We start from the raw sequence: 19,838 nt of genomic DNA, 5'->3' as shown, positions 1-19,838 counted from the left end.
ATATAGTATACAAAATAAAAAAGGGCCTATAGAAAGACAGGTTTATGATATAAGCATTTATTATCCATAATATAATAACCAGACATGGCTCCACTTGTATAATTTGTAAATTGATGTGTTTTATCATGCAAAATTGGTTAATTGTTTCTGCCCTGTGAGGTACACAGATTGTATCACAAATAGTCTATACAACCACAATTTATCTTTGTATTCCCAAACTACATGGTTAGTTTATAGTTCAGTTTGTGATGGCCCAGAATTTTCTAACCCAGAAAATTGAGTCATGTAAATACCATGAGCTACTGTGCTTTGTATATTCCTCAATGTTTTCATTCAATGCAATGTATTCAACTGAAGAGTTTTAGCTGCTAGTCCACTAATAGCAGTAATCAGAAGTTCAGAAAATGATGAGTTTGCATCATTTGTTTGCTGTTCCCATTTGAGGAAGTCAAATGGAAACAATGTATACATTTGTTTTAGAACAAATTCTAAAGGTTTTAGAAAGCTGGACTGAAATATGAGGCTCCTATTAGGGAGAAAGGAAACATTTAAAAATGTAATAATTTTGCATGTAAAATATTACTCAGTCTTAAAGACTATTGCACACTATTTCACACATTTATTTATTTATTTTATTTTATTAGATTTTTATACTGCCCTTCTCCCACTGGACTCAGGGCGGTGAACAGCCAAGACTAAAAACATTGTATACAAAATTTAAATTTTTTAATAAAAAGAATTAAACAAATTTTGGCCCAATAAATTTAAAACACCCCAACTAAAATCAATTAACAATTAAAAATATCTAAGGGGGGAGGTGTTAAGCCAGCCCGGCTTGATGAAATAAAAAAGTTTTAAGGGCACGGCGAAAAGCACGGAGATCTGGGATCCTACATATCTCCGGGGGCAGGTCGTTCCCGAAGGCAGGTGCTGCCACAGAGAAGGCCCTCCCCCCGGAGGTCGCCAGCTGACATTGTCTGGCCGACGGCACCCTGAGGAGTCCCTCTCTGTGGGAGCGTACTGGCCGGTGGGAGGCTATCCCACCACCGGTGGCAGTATGTGTATGTATTTACACATACTTATGCAAGTATGTGTAAATACACACAAATATTTCACACAAGTATTTCCAATATGAATGCAAATCATCCGCAAGAAATGATAGTTTATTGATTTCCTTAATGACAGTAAAAGCACATGTAATACAGAAACATTATTTTGGTCACATTTAAATCTGCTTATTTGTTAAGCTTATATCCTCCTTTCCTTCAGGAACTCATAGCAGCATATAAGCAGCTTCCTGTTTCCATTTTCCCCACAACTTGTGAGGTAGGTTGGGTTGAGAGAGTATGAATGGACCCAAATCACTGTGAGCTGCTGTAGAGGAAGCTGGACTTAAGCCTGCATCTCCTTGGAACCACTCCATACTTAATAATTACATCAGATATCTTAAGACAATACCATTATTAATATATATTTGAAGAATTTAGATGATCACATTCCCATAAGAGGTACTTGCATTTTTGTTAAATTAAAAACTAATTACGCATGAACTCTTTCAGGCAGGAAATAGCCCATGGAAAATCTACCCAACTCAATTTTGGAATGTCAGGCTGAAGAGGAGAAAGTCAAGTAGGATAGGAATCAAGCACACGAAAAGGTAACCATAAACTCCAATAAGATGAGCGTTACTGGTCCATGTAGAACAGTCAGATCCAATTAATGTGTAATTACAGATAAAAATTAGAAGGAATGACATACTGATGGGATGAGAACTGTGTTACAAAATAATTTAAGCTTATTTGCACTCAAAATCTGGTCCAAAACCCAGGAAATTAATATTAATTGCAATTGTTAAAAGTTTAAAAGTTAAACAATGCATGTTTTGGATTCATAAGGGGTTACTTTTGGATGACTATCTAGAAAACCAAACAGTTGTCACTCTGTTCTTCAGAATCTGTTTTCATAATTTCATAACTCTTCTTTCCTTCATCCCTGTCAAATCAATTGGCAAAGGTGCTCTTCACAGCTGTTACTATGTGTTTTGCACTGATCCCAAAGAGATCTAAGAGCTCAGCAGGTTTTCCACTCCGAGGCACACCTGACACAGCTAGACTCTGGACTAAAATACCAGGTTCTCCAGAGACAGCTGCAGCTACAGCTTCACCAATACCACCTAGAGAGAGAAGGAAAAAGATGGTCATAAATGGAGGTTTTCACTCAGAGCCTGTTTGGTGCAATCTGCTCCCTTTAACAACTTCATATGAAAGTTTGAGTTACAAAGTACATGTACTTCGTATGTAACTCAAAGTTACAAAGTTACATATGCACTTCCCTTTATCAATTAAGCTCATCAAGAAATAGGTTTGCGTATTTTAGCAGCAGTCAGACATCTACCTTTTGTCTTTCTCATTCAGAGAAATTCAGAGAAACAGAATTGCAAGAAATATTAAAACAGGGAGTTTATAAAGATGTGCTTATTTTCTTGTTTGGTGCCGAGAGTTCAAAGAAAAGCATCAATTTTTCTTTCCACTGTATAGAAGCTCTTTTACCCATGCATTGTCTTGCATTCTATGAACAAATAAAAGCACACAAATACAGTAGCTTCTTTTATAGAGCAGTTGAGATTGTGCTTCTTTCTATAGGAGAAAGCTACAAGCTTAAACAGCATGAATGCCAATTAATTAAGCTCAACTTGACTTCATAGGGTTCAGATAATTCATATGTTAAAGAGATCTACAGTTTCATATTAAATCACAAGAAGGAAAAATTACTGCCTTTCTAAAATCCAAAAGGCTCCAGTATAGTCTACAAGTATTATTTACCGGTATCCAATATATACTAGGACAACTCACTGTGGCCAATATGCCCCAGCCATCTTGCTCCAGCTGATTTGCCACAAGACAATTCAAAGTGGGAGAACTCAAGAGAGGCACAAGTGAATTTCAGCAGGCTTTGTCTTACTTTAGGTTTGACCCTTCTCAAGTCAGTAGTCCTCAAGGCTGGGATGAGCTACAATTCTACTTGTCCCTCTTCTGAGTTCTCCCATGTTGAATTGTCCCATGGCAAGTTGTCCCATTCTAATTACTGTCTCACTTTTGACAGTTTCCTAATCAACCATTTGGTGGGCAGAAAGAATGTGTGGTGAGCTCTTGTATTTAATGACACTTTAGGCATATGACAAATGGCTGATAAGCAGGCTGTTGAATTGATGTCTTGATTGTAGCCCTCTATTGTTTATGATATGAGAGAAATATATACTGCTAAAGCTGAAGAGTGTGATATCACATTTATAAGAGCCTGTTGACTAGCTATTTGGTGAGATGCAGGGAAGCATATTGCACTGGGGATCTCAACATGAGAAAAAGGATATATGGCCCCCGACCCACCAACTAGCATCACAGGTAGCCCACATATATTAACAGGCTACCACACTTGTTTTAACAGAAATTGAATGACCATAAGGCAATCATTCATAGGCCATAGTAGGTTGTACTCCCAATGTATAATTTTTCTCTACAAAGCACAGCAATAGGTGTTTCTAAACTATTGAGCAGCACATGAAAAAGTGGTATCAACAACATATAATCAATCTTGGCAATAACAGAAGCAAAACTAGTTTGTAAAAAAAGTTACTAATATAGGGGATCTGGGCAAGTGCATCTTTAGCCATATCCAATTTCTCTCAACAATGTCTGAAAAAATGTTCTTAGGTAACTACTTAACTTCTTTGTAATGATCCTCAACTGTAATGATATGTCCCCCAGTGGCTCTGGCATTGGAAATGATGGTATCAGCATCCAAAGGTTTGATTGTAAATGGATCAATTACCCGGATATAGATCCCTAGAAAAAAGCAAAATACTAATGAGAAGAATGAAAGATAATTCTATTAAAATTGCTGATCAAGTCGACATATAATTGGATTTATAATCTCCAATGCTTCAGTGTCCAGTACCTTGTTTGGCTAGTTCATCAGCAGCTGAAAGGGCTTCATGAAGTGTGACACCTGCTCCAATAACAACTACTCTGTCAGCATCACTTATACGAACTACCTATAAAAAGTAATCAATAGACATAAGCATTTTTAGAAGATGCCTAGCCTACTAACATACTAAACTAAAATCATACAGAATAAGGGAAGCGGGAGTATTTTAGATCTGAGAATTAATGTATTCTAAGCAAGTATGAAGAAACTACAAGTATAGACAGAACTCCACTGTTAACATGTACCTTCCCTAATATACTTGCTTGCAAATGCCATTACCAAGAATTCTCCATGCGTATCATCAAAGGTTACCTAAAGAGGCCTGATTGTTCACAACTGATCCACTAAGTAGGTTTATTTCTACTGCAGAGATATAGCAACATTGAAATCCCTAAAAAGGACTATTATCCAATCCAAAAAGAAATTGTTTTCTCAAGATCAAATTCTAAATAATTATGAGAAAGTGCACTGCATATGGAGGACAACTTGCCCTTAATGCTTAGACTTCATCTCTGATCCAAAATGCACAAAATGAAACTTTGAAGTCAACAAGATGATAAAAAAATTGTGATAACAATGGAAAATATTGAAAAATCAACTTTCTTTTTCCACCCAAGACAACTAAACTGCCTTCCTTTAAACAGTTGCTAACTGGATGCAGTCTCTTTAATATTGCTTTGTTTGAACTAAATCTTAATCCAAATTCCAGGGATTTATCTCTACAGCTAGGAAAAACAGGAACTCAACTCACTTCTCATTTGTTGAAAGTCTCTATAGATGCTAGGATAAGTAAAAATTCTTATTGTCAGAATAGTATCAGTCTTCTGCCATCTAATGGTAGACTACAGTACTTGATGCAATAACTTCTACATTCTCTTGATTGGCCAGGCAGGCAAGGATGGTTTATGTCAGTGATGGCGAACCTATGGCACGCGTGCCGAAAGTGGCACACAGAGCCATCTCTCCAGGCACACAAGCCGTCACCTGTTTCTGTTCCGGGTTCCAGCGTGCTGGCCAGCTGGTCTTCAAGTACATGGGAGTGCCAGAAACTGGAAGAGCAGCTGCCCGGTGTGCATGCGCACGCTAGGAAGATGATCTTGCTGTTTCTGGCGCACACATGCATGCTGGCCACCTGGTCTTCCAGTTTCCAGCACGCATGCACGCATGCACACACTCCCGTTTCAGCATTCGGTGCTGAAAAAGTTCACCAACACTGGTCTACGTTAAAGGTTTAGCTTTAGAAATAGGATCGCTCTTCTGTATATAATCTCCTTTCATTATTTCATAACATTTCTAAATAATTTAAGACTGTGTTCTGTATTTTATCTGAAGCCAAGCTACCTACGTGGGAAAAAAAATATTTGGATGCCATAATTCTTACTCAGCACATTTCAGTTCATGGTATAGGGCACCATTCAAAGGAATACTAAATGTTCGACTACCATTATAGGCCAAATTGCCTAATACCAGAGTTCTTTCTTTGGATCTTTGAAAGCTGAAATAGAACCAGAAATCATGTGTTTCAAATCCTTTACCTTGGCATGGCCAACCTCAAACTTTTCTTCCTGAGAATAAAGGATAGGAGTTTCTGGACGACTGGTACGAATGAAGCATATTCCCTAAGGAGCAATATGCAAGAAGAATATGAATACTCAGAAGAAGAAACAGAGATCTTACCAAAATTAAACATTATAGAACATAGAATGGTTTTAAATAATTGTATTGAAATGTTATTTAAAGAACACAGCAATAAAAAACATGTTAAATTTATGCAAAGCATCTTAACCACTTTTTAGTGCAATGCTATCACAGAATTTCTGTTATTTCTGCTGTTTCTGCTATTTTTTTTGGTACTTAAAAGGTCTTTAAAAGGACTGAGAGATTGTGTGTGAAGCCAGGAGATCCTCGCAGATGTCTGGCTACCAGTCCATCTGTTACTCATTTAGCACCACCCAGGAGGCACGTGTGGCTTAAGGATTGCCACGGATGCGAGTAACTTTGCCTCCGTGCTGGCCCCATCTCTATTTAACTTATATATTTCCAATATACCATCCACGCTATCAACAAAGTTCTCTTATGCTGATGACCTGGCATTAGCATATAGCCACAAGGACATCGAAGCTACAAAAGGCGTACTTACAGCCGACCTTACAACTTTGAGTACATACTTCCACTAATGGAGGTTAATCCCAAGCGTAAGTAAAACAGTTACATCATGTTTTCACCTTAACAACAAATTGGCAAAAAGAGAACTCAATGTATACCTAAACAACAAACTACTCCCATATGAGGCAACACCAAAATATCTGGGGGTCACCTTAGACAGGACTCTGTCTTTTAAAAAACATATTCAGAATATGGCTGCCAAGGTTAACAGCAGAAATAACATTCTACAAAAACTATGCGGAACAACTTGGGGAGCTTCAGCCCCAACTCTTCGATGTGTAACCCTCGGGCTTTGCTACTGTGCAGCGGAATACTGCACACCTGTATAGATAAACAGCTCACATACAGGACTTATTGATGTTCAACTCAACCATACGATGAGGCTAATTACTGGGTGCATAAAATCTACACCTAGTTACTGGCTACCAGTTCTTAGTCACATACTTCCCCCCACACTTACGATGACAAGAAGCTCTCATTTGGGAGTATAGTAAGATCCTGTTAAATTCCTCTCTACCCATTCATGGCTACATTCCTGATCTCTTAAGATGCCGATTAAAGTCAAGAAACCCACCACTCTTGACAGCGCTTAAGCTGCTGGCCGATCATCTGAACACCACACAAAAGTGGATGGAAGAGTGGAATAGCTATTCCCCCCAAGATATTTCTGAGCATATTAATCCTAATTGTATACCTCCAGGATTTAATCTACCCTGACACATATGGGTGACATACAATAGAATTAGAACGACTCATGGGGTGTGTGCCGACTCCTTGTATAAATGGGGAAAGACACCTTCAGCACAATGCGATTGCAAGGCCTCCGACAGACTATCCAACATAAAGTGAGGGAATGCTCTAACAGAAGGTATCCAGGAGATTTTAGGGACTTCCTCTGCGTAACAACGACAGCTACTGACTGGATCTCCAAACTCGACATTAAACTCTGAAATGTTATTTCTGTTTTCTTCTTAGGTTTTCTTACTGCTTTTTAAATTGTTTTAATTGTTTTAACCTGTAAAAAGGAAGTGTTTTAATATTGTGTATGACCAGCCATATGTTAAATAAATAAATAAATATCACAGAATTATATATAATTCAAGTAAAGAATGAACGATACCACACTGGAAATATACAGAATACCCCGAGGAACTATTCATGAAAGATATGTGTTAATTATAATCTCAAATAAAAAATAAAATTGACAAAAACATTAGGATGCCAACCAGTAAGAATCTACATTGATTTGGAAAAGTTGCTATAGCCTTAATCAGCTTGTGAAATTCTGGCCATTTAAGAGATTCTGTGAAGTATGTATCTAGAATGTATGCAGTTAATGCTTAATAAGGTTTTACAATTGTTACAACTTTTGTTTTCTGATATATGGATGTATTTGTTGAATGTTTTAATATGTCTCTGCTGTTACTTGGATGTATTATTATGAATTTTTGCTTAGCGCATTGTAAACCGCCCTGAGTCTCCGGAGAAGGGCGGCATATAAATCAAATTAAAAAAAAAATTAACTTTTTAAAAATGCTTAGATTTGTTTTCAAATGGTATAAAACAGCTTGAAATAAATAAATGAAATAGCCTGCAAGAAAATGAGGGTCAGGGTAAAAGAAAATACTATAAGCAAGAAGCTTTATTGCAAATTGTGATTTCTTACTCTAGCACACCACAATTTACTTCCCTAATTTAATGATAATACCTCAATCTTGACAGGCCAAGACCAATACCTGAGATAATATCCTTTATCCACATACCTTGGTGTTTGCTGCCAAAGAAACAGCATACTCAGTGGAGACTGCATCACTTGGGTAAAACACAGTACAACCTGGAATAGTTCTGAACATGGCTAGATCTTCCAAAGCCATCTGAGAGGGCCCATCCTCTCCTGGGATGAAGAAGCAGTTGAATAAATCACTTGCCATGTCACAGAAAAGAATGCATTCAAACACTATAGCATGCATTTGAGAGTATGAATACCCCAACTTTATCCCAATATTAGGCCACTGAGATTTAGCATACAATTGCTTAATTTAGTTTTTTATGAAAACGACAAAAGGCTAATCACATTATTTACAAATCAAAATTTCTTTTTCAGGTAGAGCTAGCTGAGTTCAGGCATTTGGTATTTTGAGTAGATGAACAGCAAAGAGAATAAAGCAGAAATCCCAAAACACTCTGCGAGCACTCCATCTAAACAATTTCTACTTTCCCTATACATTAGACTATTAACATTAAACTTAACTATTATCATTAAATTGAATTATTAATAATAACCAATCTTCACTTCTGGTGTACAGCTAGCATAAACATAAAAGTAGATTTTTCCTAGGATGACTATGTTGTATTTGGACTACTAAAGCCAACATTCTTTCACAACTTAGCATTCTGCCCAAGCAGCTGATTCCCAAATATGTATGTCCAAGATCACTGGAAGAAAGAAAAACCAAATGAACTGGGAAAAAAATCAGGATTCCTTGCTATATCATACTCTTGATCTTCAGTTAATAACAATGTTCTGTTTTTAAATATCTTGATCAACTGCAGGCTATGTAAATAAACAGGAAAGTATCAGCATGGTCATCATAGTCAAGAAGACTATAAAGATTTATGTTCAAATTCCCATTTAGTCAAGAAGCTTACTGAATGACTTTGGGTCAAATTATAGTATAGGATTGCTGTAATGATAAACAGGAAGAACAATTTGTAATGGTTCTCACCCTGCTGGAGAAACAAGAATCTTTAAGTCTAATTATAGTAATTAAAGTAAAAGGGTTTAGATATCAGGCAGAACATACCTATAGAAACCCCACTGTGTGACCCACAAAGCTTAATGTTTGATTGGGAGATAGCAGCCATCCGGATATGGTCAAATGCTCGAGTGAAAAAGGCAGCAAAGGTGCTGGCAAATGCAATGGTGCGGTTCCTAGCAGCACAGCCCAGAGCGACACTTACCTAGAGCACATACACACACACACAAAAATGTCATTGGAACGGGTCATGCCACAAGATTCACCAATCCATTTCATGTTTTCAGACTCACCATGTTCTGTTCAGCAATGAAACACTCTATATAGCGTTCTGGATAGGCTTGTTTGAAAAACTCAGCAAAAGTGGAGTTTTTAGTGTCACCATCCAAAACAACCACATGTTTGTTAGTCTTTCCCAGTTTTACCAGGGCTAAACCATAGGCTTTGCGGGTAGCCACCTGACAAAAAAAAGAAAATCTCATTGCAGGTCATTTAATTTACCACCAAGTCAAAAGGACATTCTAATCACATTTGATAAATATTACATTTCTATAAACATCTTCATTCTTCTTATCATATGTCTAGACACAAGTTGGGAAAAACTCCATTTATTTTAGCTAGGAAAAACTTCCAAGAAGTCACTGCATGAAAAGCAGTGGAGGATTGACATTAGAATACAGCCATTATATATTAAATTCCTGTACTAGGAGAGATTAAAATTTTGCATTAAAATTTATACAGTATTTCTAAATTGTCTAAATTGAGGCTCAGAGTTGCATGCAGTCCTCAAACACTTTGGATATGCCTCTAGAATCTCCTGCACTGACCCTTTTAATCGTTACATAAAAGCAGGAAATTATTGCAAACATGGAAAATAATAAAGTACTTTTACTTAATTAAAGCTCATTTTTGTCCAGATCCCATCTATTCCAAATAATTTTGTGTACGTGCCCTGGTTAAGTGTAGTTCCTATTCCAAAAATGAATGCAAATCCTGATCTAAATTATGCTTTCATTTTCCAAATTAATATACTAATTTGCCTTTTATTCTCATGCACAGGCTTATTGTCTTGCATAAAGCTTACTTAATTCACATACAATTGTGGGTCCTTTGCAGGGTTTCTCTGTGGGATAAGGGCAGGGGTGAAATGCTCCCAGTTCGGACCGGATCGCCTGATCCTATAGCGATGGAGGCGGGTGATTCGGAGAACCGGTAGCAAAAATCCCTGCCCACCCCATGCCCAGCTGAGCCGCACAATTATCAGAGGCTTTTTTTTTTACTTTTAAAAGCATTTTTTCTACAACCTCTTCGGCCAAAAAATGCTTTTAAAAGTAAAAAATAATGCCTCTGATGATCGCACGGCTCAGCTGGGATCATCAAAGGCTTTTAAAAGAAAAAAACCCTTTTTTTTCTTTTAAATGCCTCTGACAATCCAAGCTGAGTTGCCTGATGGCAGAGGCTTTTTAACTTAGTTTGGAACTCAGCTTGGATCGTCAGAGGCATTTAAAAGAAAAAAGGGTTTTTTTTCTTTTAAATGCCTCTGACAATCCAAGCTGAGTTGCCTGATTGGCAGAGGTTTTTTAAAAAGCCTCTACCGATCAGGCAACTCAGCTTGGATCGTTAGAGCCTTTTGAAAGCATTTTTTTTACAACCTCTTCACCGAAGAGGTTGTAGAAAAAATGGTTTTAAAAGTAAAAAAAAAAAATGGCCACGCCCACCGTCACATTACCCCACCACCAAGTCACGCCCACAAAACCGGTAGTAACAAATTTTAGATTTCACCACTGGATAAGGGGTACTATCAAACTGGATTTGAGGACGAAAGGAAAGGTATCTCAAAGGAGGTAGGGTTAGGAAAATGGAATGTGACAGAAAGAGAAAAGTCCATTTCAGCTCAGTGTCCAAATTAACACTGAAGATGCATGTTATCAAAATGTCAACAATAAATAAGACAGAACATTCTTATGGACTTCTTTAGTCCTTTCTTATGGATTCAGAGAGGAAAAAAAATTATATGGAATTTGTGAGTGTTCTGCATCAAATCCATGTCACACAGACCTTTTGAAAAAAATGCATGGTACAAAAAGGACAGAAGAAAAATACAGCATTTTTGGAGTATAAAATGCACCTACCTTTTTTGGTGAGGAAAACAAGAAAAAGAAATCTACCTCTGCCTCCCAGCAATTTTGCCTCGTTACAGCAAACAGCAAATAGCCTGCTTTACTTTCATTTTCATTTTCAGCATAGCTTGATCAGCACAAGAAAAAAAAAATCTGCTCCCAGCAATTTACTTCCTTGCAGCAAGCAGCAGAGGCCTGCGCAAAACAGCTGAGAGTCAGGAGGCCTATCCAATCAACTTGTGCTAATTAGGCTGTGCTGAAGCTGAAATGAGCTGTTGCTGCTTGCTGCAAGGAAGTAAACTGCTGGGAGTCAGAGGCCAAAGGGTGGGGGCCAGTGGGTGGGCGGGGCTACATTCGGTGTATAAGATGCACCTAAATTTTCCACCCCCTTTTAGGGGGGAAAAGGTGCGTCTTATACTCCGAAAAATATGGTAGTTAGAGAATTGGCAATACTGAAAGAAAAATCTGCTTAGCCCAAGCAGTACCTTTTCTCCTTTACTATAGGTAGGAAAAGAAGGCATTTTGATATCCGTGATATTGATTGGAGGCACATCTTGAGCAGGTGGCTGGATAGTATGAACATCATTAGTCTGGATTTGACTCTGAATGGTAGAGATAACAGATTCCACTTTATCTTTTGGAATGGGCTTTCCATGCCAATTGTCAGCATTCTCCACATCTAAAACAGAGAACATTAGTAAGTGACATTCAAGGACTCTTATTACCTTTTCCCATTCCCAAGATTCAGAGACTACTTTCACCTGGGATTCCCCGTCCTTTGAAAGTCTTGGCCACAATCATGGTGGGCTTCCCCTTCTGTTGACTTGCTTGCCATAAAGCCTGGCATAATTCATCCACATCATGACCATCCACAACACAGGTATTCCATCTAGCAGAAGAGGAAAAGGTTGGGGCAAAAGGCAGCAGGCTTCCTACCAGAATTAGAACAAAAACAGCCAGCAATGCTTACCCAAAGGCTTCACAGCGCTTATGATAAACATCTGTATCATGGCCCAGTGGTGCGGCTTCACTTTGTCCCAGCCGGTTCACATCAATAATGGCCACTAGATTATCCAATTGATAATGAGACCCAAATTGTAGGGCTTCCCATACTGATCCCTCAGAGGATTCACCATCACCCAGTAGGCAGTAAACTCGGTAACTAGAAGATAGCAAGACACAAGAGTCCCAATAAGTGTGTGTGTGTATGCATGCATGTAGGATAAGTTTCTTTTACCATACATTCTTTGCCATTCTCTGATCAAGTGGACTTTGCAATAAAGCAAACAAAAAACAAAAAAGGAGCAAGAAACTTTTCTTGTGAAAGAAGCAACAGGCTTCATTATGTGGACTTTTGCCAGATTTCTCACCTTGTTTTATCAAAATATTTCCCTGTATAGGCCATTCCACAGGCAGCTCCCAGGCCCTGCCCCAAGGAACCAGTGGCCACATCCACAAAAGGAAGTCTCTGTTAAGCAAAAAGAAAGAGTTTTACAAACGGAATAAATACCAATACAATCTGTTAGGTATTTCATTGAAAACAGTCTTTATGAAATTAGTCCTTTGTCCTCTATCTTTTCTGGACAGAAACACAATCTGGATCTTTTCCAATATAAATATATAAATACACACCTTATTTTAGTGCCTTTGTATTCCAACAAAATATATTCCAGTTTGTAATTCTATCATAAAATGCCAGTTTTGTTATACATATGTTTAATACTAGTTTGCACAGTAGAACAAAGCCAATTTTATGGGCTAAGCTTCTGTGATCCAGATGTCTTCATGAAAGAAGCAACAGTACTATTGTTACATCCTAAAAAGCTGATCTTGTACAATTAATTTAAACAAAATTTTATACCATCTAAGTTTTATCTATCTATCTATCTATCTATCTATCTATCTATCTATCTATCTATCTATCTATCCGTATATATGTATGTATGTATTTTGACTGGATAGGTCAAGTTATTATTTTTTTCAAAGCTCCCCAAAATTCCCAGCACTATTCTTAGAAAAGTACTTACAGGCGTTGGGTGACCTTCCAGGTCAGAGTCTATTTTCCTCAAATTTAACAGCTCAGACTCCTTGATAAAACCAGCTTCTGTCCATGCAGCATAGAGTATAGGCGCAGCATGGCCCTGCGAGGGGCAAACAAAGTAGCCATCACAACCATGAAATTGTAATCTCTCTAGTTTTTAAGACGATTACTCTGGATGTGGTGCTGCAGAAAGAACTGAGTTGAACTCTCAGCTAGGAAGAAATAAACTGTGGCCTTACTTGAGCATTATAATCCAGTCCCATTCTCCAAAGACCACCTCCCCCATACTCCTCGCACTCCTGTCACCTTAGAGAGCACAAAGCGGTCATTGCTGGGGTGGCCTGGTTCATTTGGCCTGTAGCGCATGGTATGAAAGAACAACACAGACATGATCTCTGCGGCACTGCAACATGATGTTGGGTGTCTGCAAGGTCAAAAGGCAGAGAGACAAAAATTGAATAGGAGCTACCCACAGAGAGATACAAAATTACTATTAGAATTGAATTTACAATTCAGAGCATAATGTTCAGTTAAAAGGCACCCCTGTGTCTTCTGTGTTCACCAGAAGCAATAAAAAATTTACAGATAGGCCTCACAACATCACCCATAGGCTGAGGAAGACTAGTTTAATGAGAGTACAGTAGTCCATAAATTTCAAGTAAAGCTATTAACCGACCTAGAAAAAAGCTATTCAAATTAATGGATTTCTGCAAACTAATTAAGAACATTTCTTGGCTTCATCATCTCATTTGATGGAAGCCGCTAGTTAGCCCTTCTGAGACTGTAACCCAATAAAACCTTCATTGCCCCCTCCCTGCAAGCGAACCTAAGAGAGGATGGCAATATATTGTACCAGGAAACGTTCCCATTATCACATTTAGATGTAAGAAACAAAAAAGAAAATACAATCCCCGGCGCAGGACAATGGTGGGAATATCACAAGCTCCCTCAGAAAAGAGAGTGCAACGCATCCCTTCTCTTCGATTACCCGGAGTTCGAAGCGCAAGTTGCCCGAATAGAGTGAATCCGAAGGCGACTAGCAATATCTCGTAGGTTTTGCAGCGTTTTCTCCTTCGGTTTAACGTAGCTGCTGGCCATGATGAACCTCCTAATATCCCGATGCGTTAAGCACGTTTTGCTCTTTTTTTTTTTAATCCGGCTGGCCGGCGCTCCGCCTGCAAGAGGAAGTGAGCTCAGAGGCTGGGGAAATTGGCGAGGAGTGGGGTTTGCGTCGGTCACCCCATGCGTAAAAGCAATTGCCTGGCCTGAGGGCGTGCTAGAACATCAGTTTCAGTTGGGCACTTTCTCTTCACGTGATACTCGCCAGATTCTGCCCTCTGCTTTCTGGAGCCATCCTCGCGGAGGGTGGGAGCCGAATGGACGAGGAGTGAATTAGGTGTGGTACAGCCCGAGGATCTTGTTCTGACGTCGCTACATTAGACTGGACTGAAGAAAGCAGCTTTTTCAGGGTGCTTGAATGAGATCCATACTTTTTACTACTTGTGCTCGAAAATGAAAGAAATGTTTTCCGTCTGTGTGAAACCTCACACAGGACATCGGAGGAGTGCCGCTTACCTTTCATAGGCTGGTTTCTGATGAGCACCTTTTTTAAAAGAGGTGTGGATGCAGGAGAAAATTATTTCCCCATTTGTGACATTGCAGGAAAGAATTCCCTTTCCCCTCCCCAGGTACTGACTATAAAATCCTACCTACAGCTTGGGGAATAATTCTTGCTGAGCTCAATACCGAAACGCAATATTCACCCAATCAAATTGGAAGGGCTGCAGAGCTGACCTTAAGAGCCTAACTTCAAGAAGGAATTGACATATGGACTGTCCAGAAACATCAGGCAGCCTGGAATGTGGTGAACTTCCTCTCTGGAAGTTCTCTATGTGTAGCCTTGCAGGTTTGGCATTGCAGGAGAGGAAGAATGCCACTGGCAGCTTGCCCAGAGTGTCTGTTTGCCAAGAGACTTGACAGCATGCTTAGACAAAGTGCTTGGCCTCAAGTTTGTTTGTATGCCATCCTCGTTTTTAGATATGAGAAGAGAGAGAAGAAAGAATATGTCACTCTATCTTGTGCCATAAATATAGCATTCCTTTTTAAGTTAGAATATAGGAGAAGTATAATTACTTTGCTAAACACATGCACCTTTATTTGTACCATTGACTATTAAAGTGGACCCTAAAGTGGAGTAAATTATCGTACCTTGGAGGAAATGTTGGGCTGCAATGGCTGTGATTGTGCCCTACACAAAATTGCAAACTAGTCAGCCACATCCTACCTTGCTACAGATCCACCGCATATGGTTGCCATCTGTGACGGCAAGCCATCATTATTAGTAATATTTTGTACCATTACAGACATTTAAGAACATAGAAGGGTCTGAAAGTCCTGGGCAAGCCACAGTTGAAAGAGCAAAAACCATGGAAGAGCCTCCCCCTCCCCACAAACCATACCACTATGCTCTTTTACAGCTTGTATTAATTTTAGTGGATACTGTCTTTCTGCATAAGGCATCAAAATGTCCTGAACTATCTTTGCTTGTGCCAGTAGAAGCTAGATTTGTGTAATGATCCTCTCAGTCTTCTGAAATGTTTCTGCCTTCATGTCGAGAGACCAAGCACATCATGGATCCCTGTTTATTTTCATAGCTACCAAAAGGCAATAAAGATTAGAAGGTGAAGCAATCAGAGATAATCTCATATGACAACAGTGATTATATGTCCTTTATTATTATCTGTCCTTTATTTCAAATAATTGCTCTTTAGATTTAATTTAATTATTTGTGTGGTTTTGCTGTTGAATTTTCCTTTGTAAAACAAAGTTATAAACATCTTTTATCCTTATAGACTTCTGCCAGATTTGCTCCCTTTTCAGATTTATCCTTTTTTTCCATGAAAATATGATTGTAAATGTAACCTCCTACTCAGTTCAAGATTTGGAATGCAAGATGCAGGTACAGCACTTGCAAGACATATTAATTCAGCCCCTGATTAATTTAATATAAAATTAACAATAACAATAGGTGGATAAAAATGCCAAATCAAGTCTAAACATCTGGCTGACTGATGAACCATAATATTAGTCTGATAATGTGGCAGGACCTGACAATAGTAGAATAGAAGAGACACCTGGAGAAAATCACAAAATGCAAAGACTTGTAAATAGAAATAGAATGACTGTGGCAAAAGAAAGCAAAGATACAGTCAGGTCCATAAATATTGGGACATCAACACAATTCTAACATCTTTGGCTCTATACACCACCACAATGGAGTTGGAATGAAACAAACACAATGTGCGTTAACTGCAGACTGTCAGCTTTAATTTGAGGGTTTGTACATCCAACTCAGGTGAACGGTGTAGGACTTACAGCAGTTTGTATATGTGCCTCCCACTTGTTAAGGGACCAAAAGTAATGGGACAATTGGCTTCTCAGCTGTTCCATGGCCAGGTGTGTGATATTCCCTCATTACCCCAATTACAATGTGCAGATAAAAGGCCGAGAGTTCATTTCAAGTATTCTATTTGCATTTGGAATCTGTTGCTGTCAACTCTCAAGATGAGATCCAAAGAGCTGTCACTATCAGTGAAGCAAGCCATCATTAGGCTGAAGAAACAAAACAAACCTATCAGAGAGATAGCAAGAACATTAGGCGTGGCCAAAACAACTGTTTGAAACATTCTCAAAAAGAAGGAATGCACCGGTGAGCTCAGCAACACCAAAAGACCTGGGAGACCATGGAAAACAAGTGTGGTGGATGACCGAAGAATTCTTTCCCTGGTGAAGAAAACACCCTTCACAATAGTTGGCCAGATCAAGAACACTCTCCAGGAGGTAGGTGTACGTGTGTCAAAGTCAACAGTCAAGAGAAGACTTTACCAGAGTGAATACAGAGGGTTCACCACAAGATGTAAACCATTGGTGAGCCTCAAAAACAGGAAGGCCAGATTAGAGTTTGCCAAACAACATCTAACAAAGCCTTCACAGTTCTGGAACAAGATCCTATGGACAGATGAGACCAAGATCAACTTTTACCAGAGTGATGGGAAGAGAAGAGTATGGAGAAGGAAAGGAACTGCTCATGATTCTAAGCATACCATCTCATCAGTGAAGCATGGTGGTGGTAGTGTCACGGCGTGGGCATGTATGGCTGCCAATGGAACTGGTTCTCTTGTATTTATTGATGATCTCTCTGACCGGTCGCAGTCTGTGTTGACAGGGGGGCAGAGGTCGACCCCGAGGCCCCTTGTATGTGGGGTGCCACAAGGGTCGGTCCTCTCGCCCCTCCTGTTCAACATTTATGTGAAGCCGCTGGGTGAGATCATCCGTGGTTTCGGAGTGAAGTACCACCAGTACGCTGATGATACTCAGCTGTACATCTCCACCCCGGACCACCCCAATGATGCCCTTGAAGTGATGTCCCGGTGCCTGGAGGCCGTGCGGATCTGGATGGGGAGAAACAGACTCAGGCTCAACCCATCCAAGACCGAGTGGCTGTGGTTTCCGACATCCCGATATAGTCAGTTGGCGCCATCACTGACTATTGGGGGTGAGTCATTGGCCCCCACGGAGAGGGTTCGCAACTTGGGTGTCCTCCTGGACTCACGGCTGTCTTTAGAAGAGCACATGACGGCCGTGGCCAGGGGGACTTTTTATCAGGTCCGCCTGATTCGCCAGTTGCGTCCCTTTCTGGATCGGGACTCGTTAAATACGGTCACTCATGCTCTTGTTACTTCCCGCTTGGACTACTGCAATGCTCTCTACATGGGGCTCCCCTTGAGGAGCACCCGGAGGCTCCAGCTGGTCCAGAATGCGGCCGCGCGGGTGGTTATGGGAGCGAAGTGGCGCTCCCATGTGACCCCCCTCCTGCGCGAGCTGCACTGGCTCCCGGTGGTCTTCCAGGTGCGCTTCAAGGTTTTGGTTACCACCTTTAGAGCGCTCCATGGCATCGGACAGGGGTATCTACGAGACCGCCTTCTGCTACCGATAGCCTCTCACCGACCAGTACGCTCCCATAGAGAGGGGCTCCTCACGGTGCCGTCGGCCAAACAGTGTCGACTGGCGGCCCCCAGGGGGAGAGCCTTCTCTGTGGGGGCACCTACCATCTGGAACGAGCTCCCCCCAGAGATACGGAAGATCCCGGACCTGCGCACGTTTCGCCGTGCTCTCAAAACTTTTCTATTTCAGCAAGCTGGCCTGGCCTAACTCCCCTCTTTTAAATTCTTAAATTTTAAATTTTTTAATTCGTGATTTTATAAATTGGGTGTTTTAATCTGTGTTTCGGCTGAAATATTTAATAATTTTAAGGGATTTTTAATATTTGTATTGTCTGTATTTTATCTTGGCTGTTCACCGCCCTGAGTCCTTCGGGAGTAGGGCGGTATAGAAATTTGATTAATAAATAAATAAATAAATAAATAAATAAATAAATAAATGTGACTGCTGACAAAAGCAGCAGGATGAATTCTGAAGTGTTTCGGGCAATATTATCTGCTCACATTCAGCCAAATGCTGCAGAACTCATTGGACGGTGCTTCACAGTGCAGATGGACAATGACCCAAAGCATACTGCAAAAGCAACCAAAGAGTTTTTGAAGGGACAGAAGTGGAATGTTATGCAATGGCCAAGTCAATCACCTGACCTGAATCCCATTGAGCATGCATTTCACTTGCTGAAGACAAAACTGAAGGAAAATGCCCCAAGAACAAGCAGGAACTGAAGACAGTTGCAGTAGAGGCCTGGCAGAGCATCACCAGGGATGAAACCCAGCGTCTGGTGATGTCTATGTGTTCCAGACTTCAGGCTGTGATTGACTGCAAAGGATTTTCAACCAAGTATTAAGAAGGGAAAGTTTGATTTATGATTATTATTCTGTCCCATTACTTTTGGTCCCTTAACAAGTGGGAGGCACATATGCAAACTGCTGTAAGTCGTACACCGTTCACCTGAGTTGGATGTACATACCCTCAAATTAAAGCTGACAGTCTGCAGTTAACGCACATTGTGTTTGTTTCATTCCAACTCCATTGTGGTGGTGAATAGAGCCAAAGATGTTAGAATTGTGTCGATGTCCCAATATTTATGGACCTGACTGTAGTACTAATAGCAATAAGCTCCTTGGGTGCAATCCGAAAACAACTGGAGTGTCACTTGAACACCATTGGCCATAAAGCCTCCATCAGTCAATTGCAAAAGGCAGCTTTACTGTACTTGGAACAACTTACATCCAGTCTAAACATCTGGCTGATAAACAGTAATAATAATAACAGATAGAAAGGTGGGTTGAGGAGAAAGACTACTCGTGTCTATTGACCTATGCTTAGGAGTAATGGATTATATTGTATACTCATTTTGTACAATGTATTAAAAAAAATCACAACAAAATTACTTTCACAGAAAACATTGTGTTAGATAGCATGTTTAACAGTAAAACTCACTGTCTGATTATTCTAGATGTGGACTGCAAGATTCTGCCTATTAGGTGTAAACAAACAAAGAATTGGATGCGATTGGATTTCACTATGGGCTTAATCTTGACACTGCCTGAGGAGAAAACATTATTTTCAGTGCCATCTTTGATTTCTGACTAGGCAACAGTTTTATCAGATAACATTTTAAATACAATCTCATCCATAAAGTCATATTTACTTCGATCTTCCTAGATTAAGTGACATCATCTGCCTGCCATCTGTGGTTGAATTTTGGTCATATAATGTGGTTGATCACTTTTGCAAATACAGTTCAAGTACTGGTTCTTCACTCCC

At 39.8% G+C, this 19,838-nt stretch overlaps 1 protein-coding gene across 2 annotated transcripts; it reads right to left on the bottom strand.

The window, feature by feature from the left end:
* Positions 1 to 759: 759 nt before the first annotated feature.
* TKTL1 (transketolase like 1) lies at positions 760 to 14,165 on the bottom strand. Of its 2 annotated transcripts, XM_070935197.1 has the most exons (15): positions 14,056 to 14,165; positions 13,374 to 13,491; positions 13,054 to 13,167; positions 12,397 to 12,494; positions 11,997 to 12,188; positions 11,788 to 11,915; positions 11,512 to 11,705; positions 9,200 to 9,364; positions 8,955 to 9,111; positions 7,914 to 8,044; positions 5,520 to 5,603; positions 3,955 to 4,051; positions 3,724 to 3,842; position 2,974; positions 760 to 2,173 (listed from the first exon to the last, which is right to left on the bottom strand). In XM_070935197.1, the coding sequence occupies exons 1-15, from the start codon at positions 14,163 to 14,165 to the stop codon at positions 2,001 to 2,003; spliced, it is 1,881 nt and encodes a 626-aa protein (XP_070791298.1). In that variant the 3' UTR covers positions 760 to 2,000. The 2 variants fall into 2 exon arrangements, with proteins under 2 accessions (XP_070791298.1, XP_070791297.1); XM_070935196.1 differs by lacking the exons at positions 760 to 2,173; position 2,974 and having other exon boundaries at positions 3,715 to 3,842.
* Positions 14,166 to 19,838: the final 5,673 nt, after the last annotated feature.

Source organism: Pituophis catenifer, unplaced genomic scaffold, assembly GCF_029215685.1.
Source record: "Pituophis catenifer annectens isolate HBS135680 unplaced genomic scaffold, rPitCat1.0.hap2 SCAF_2, whole genome shotgun sequence".
NCBI classification, from domain to species: Eukaryota; Metazoa; Chordata; class Lepidosauria; order Squamata; family Colubridae; genus Pituophis; species Pituophis catenifer.
The sequence above is the reverse complement of the archived record's forward strand: the minus strand, read 5'-3'. Positions and strand labels throughout refer to the sequence as shown.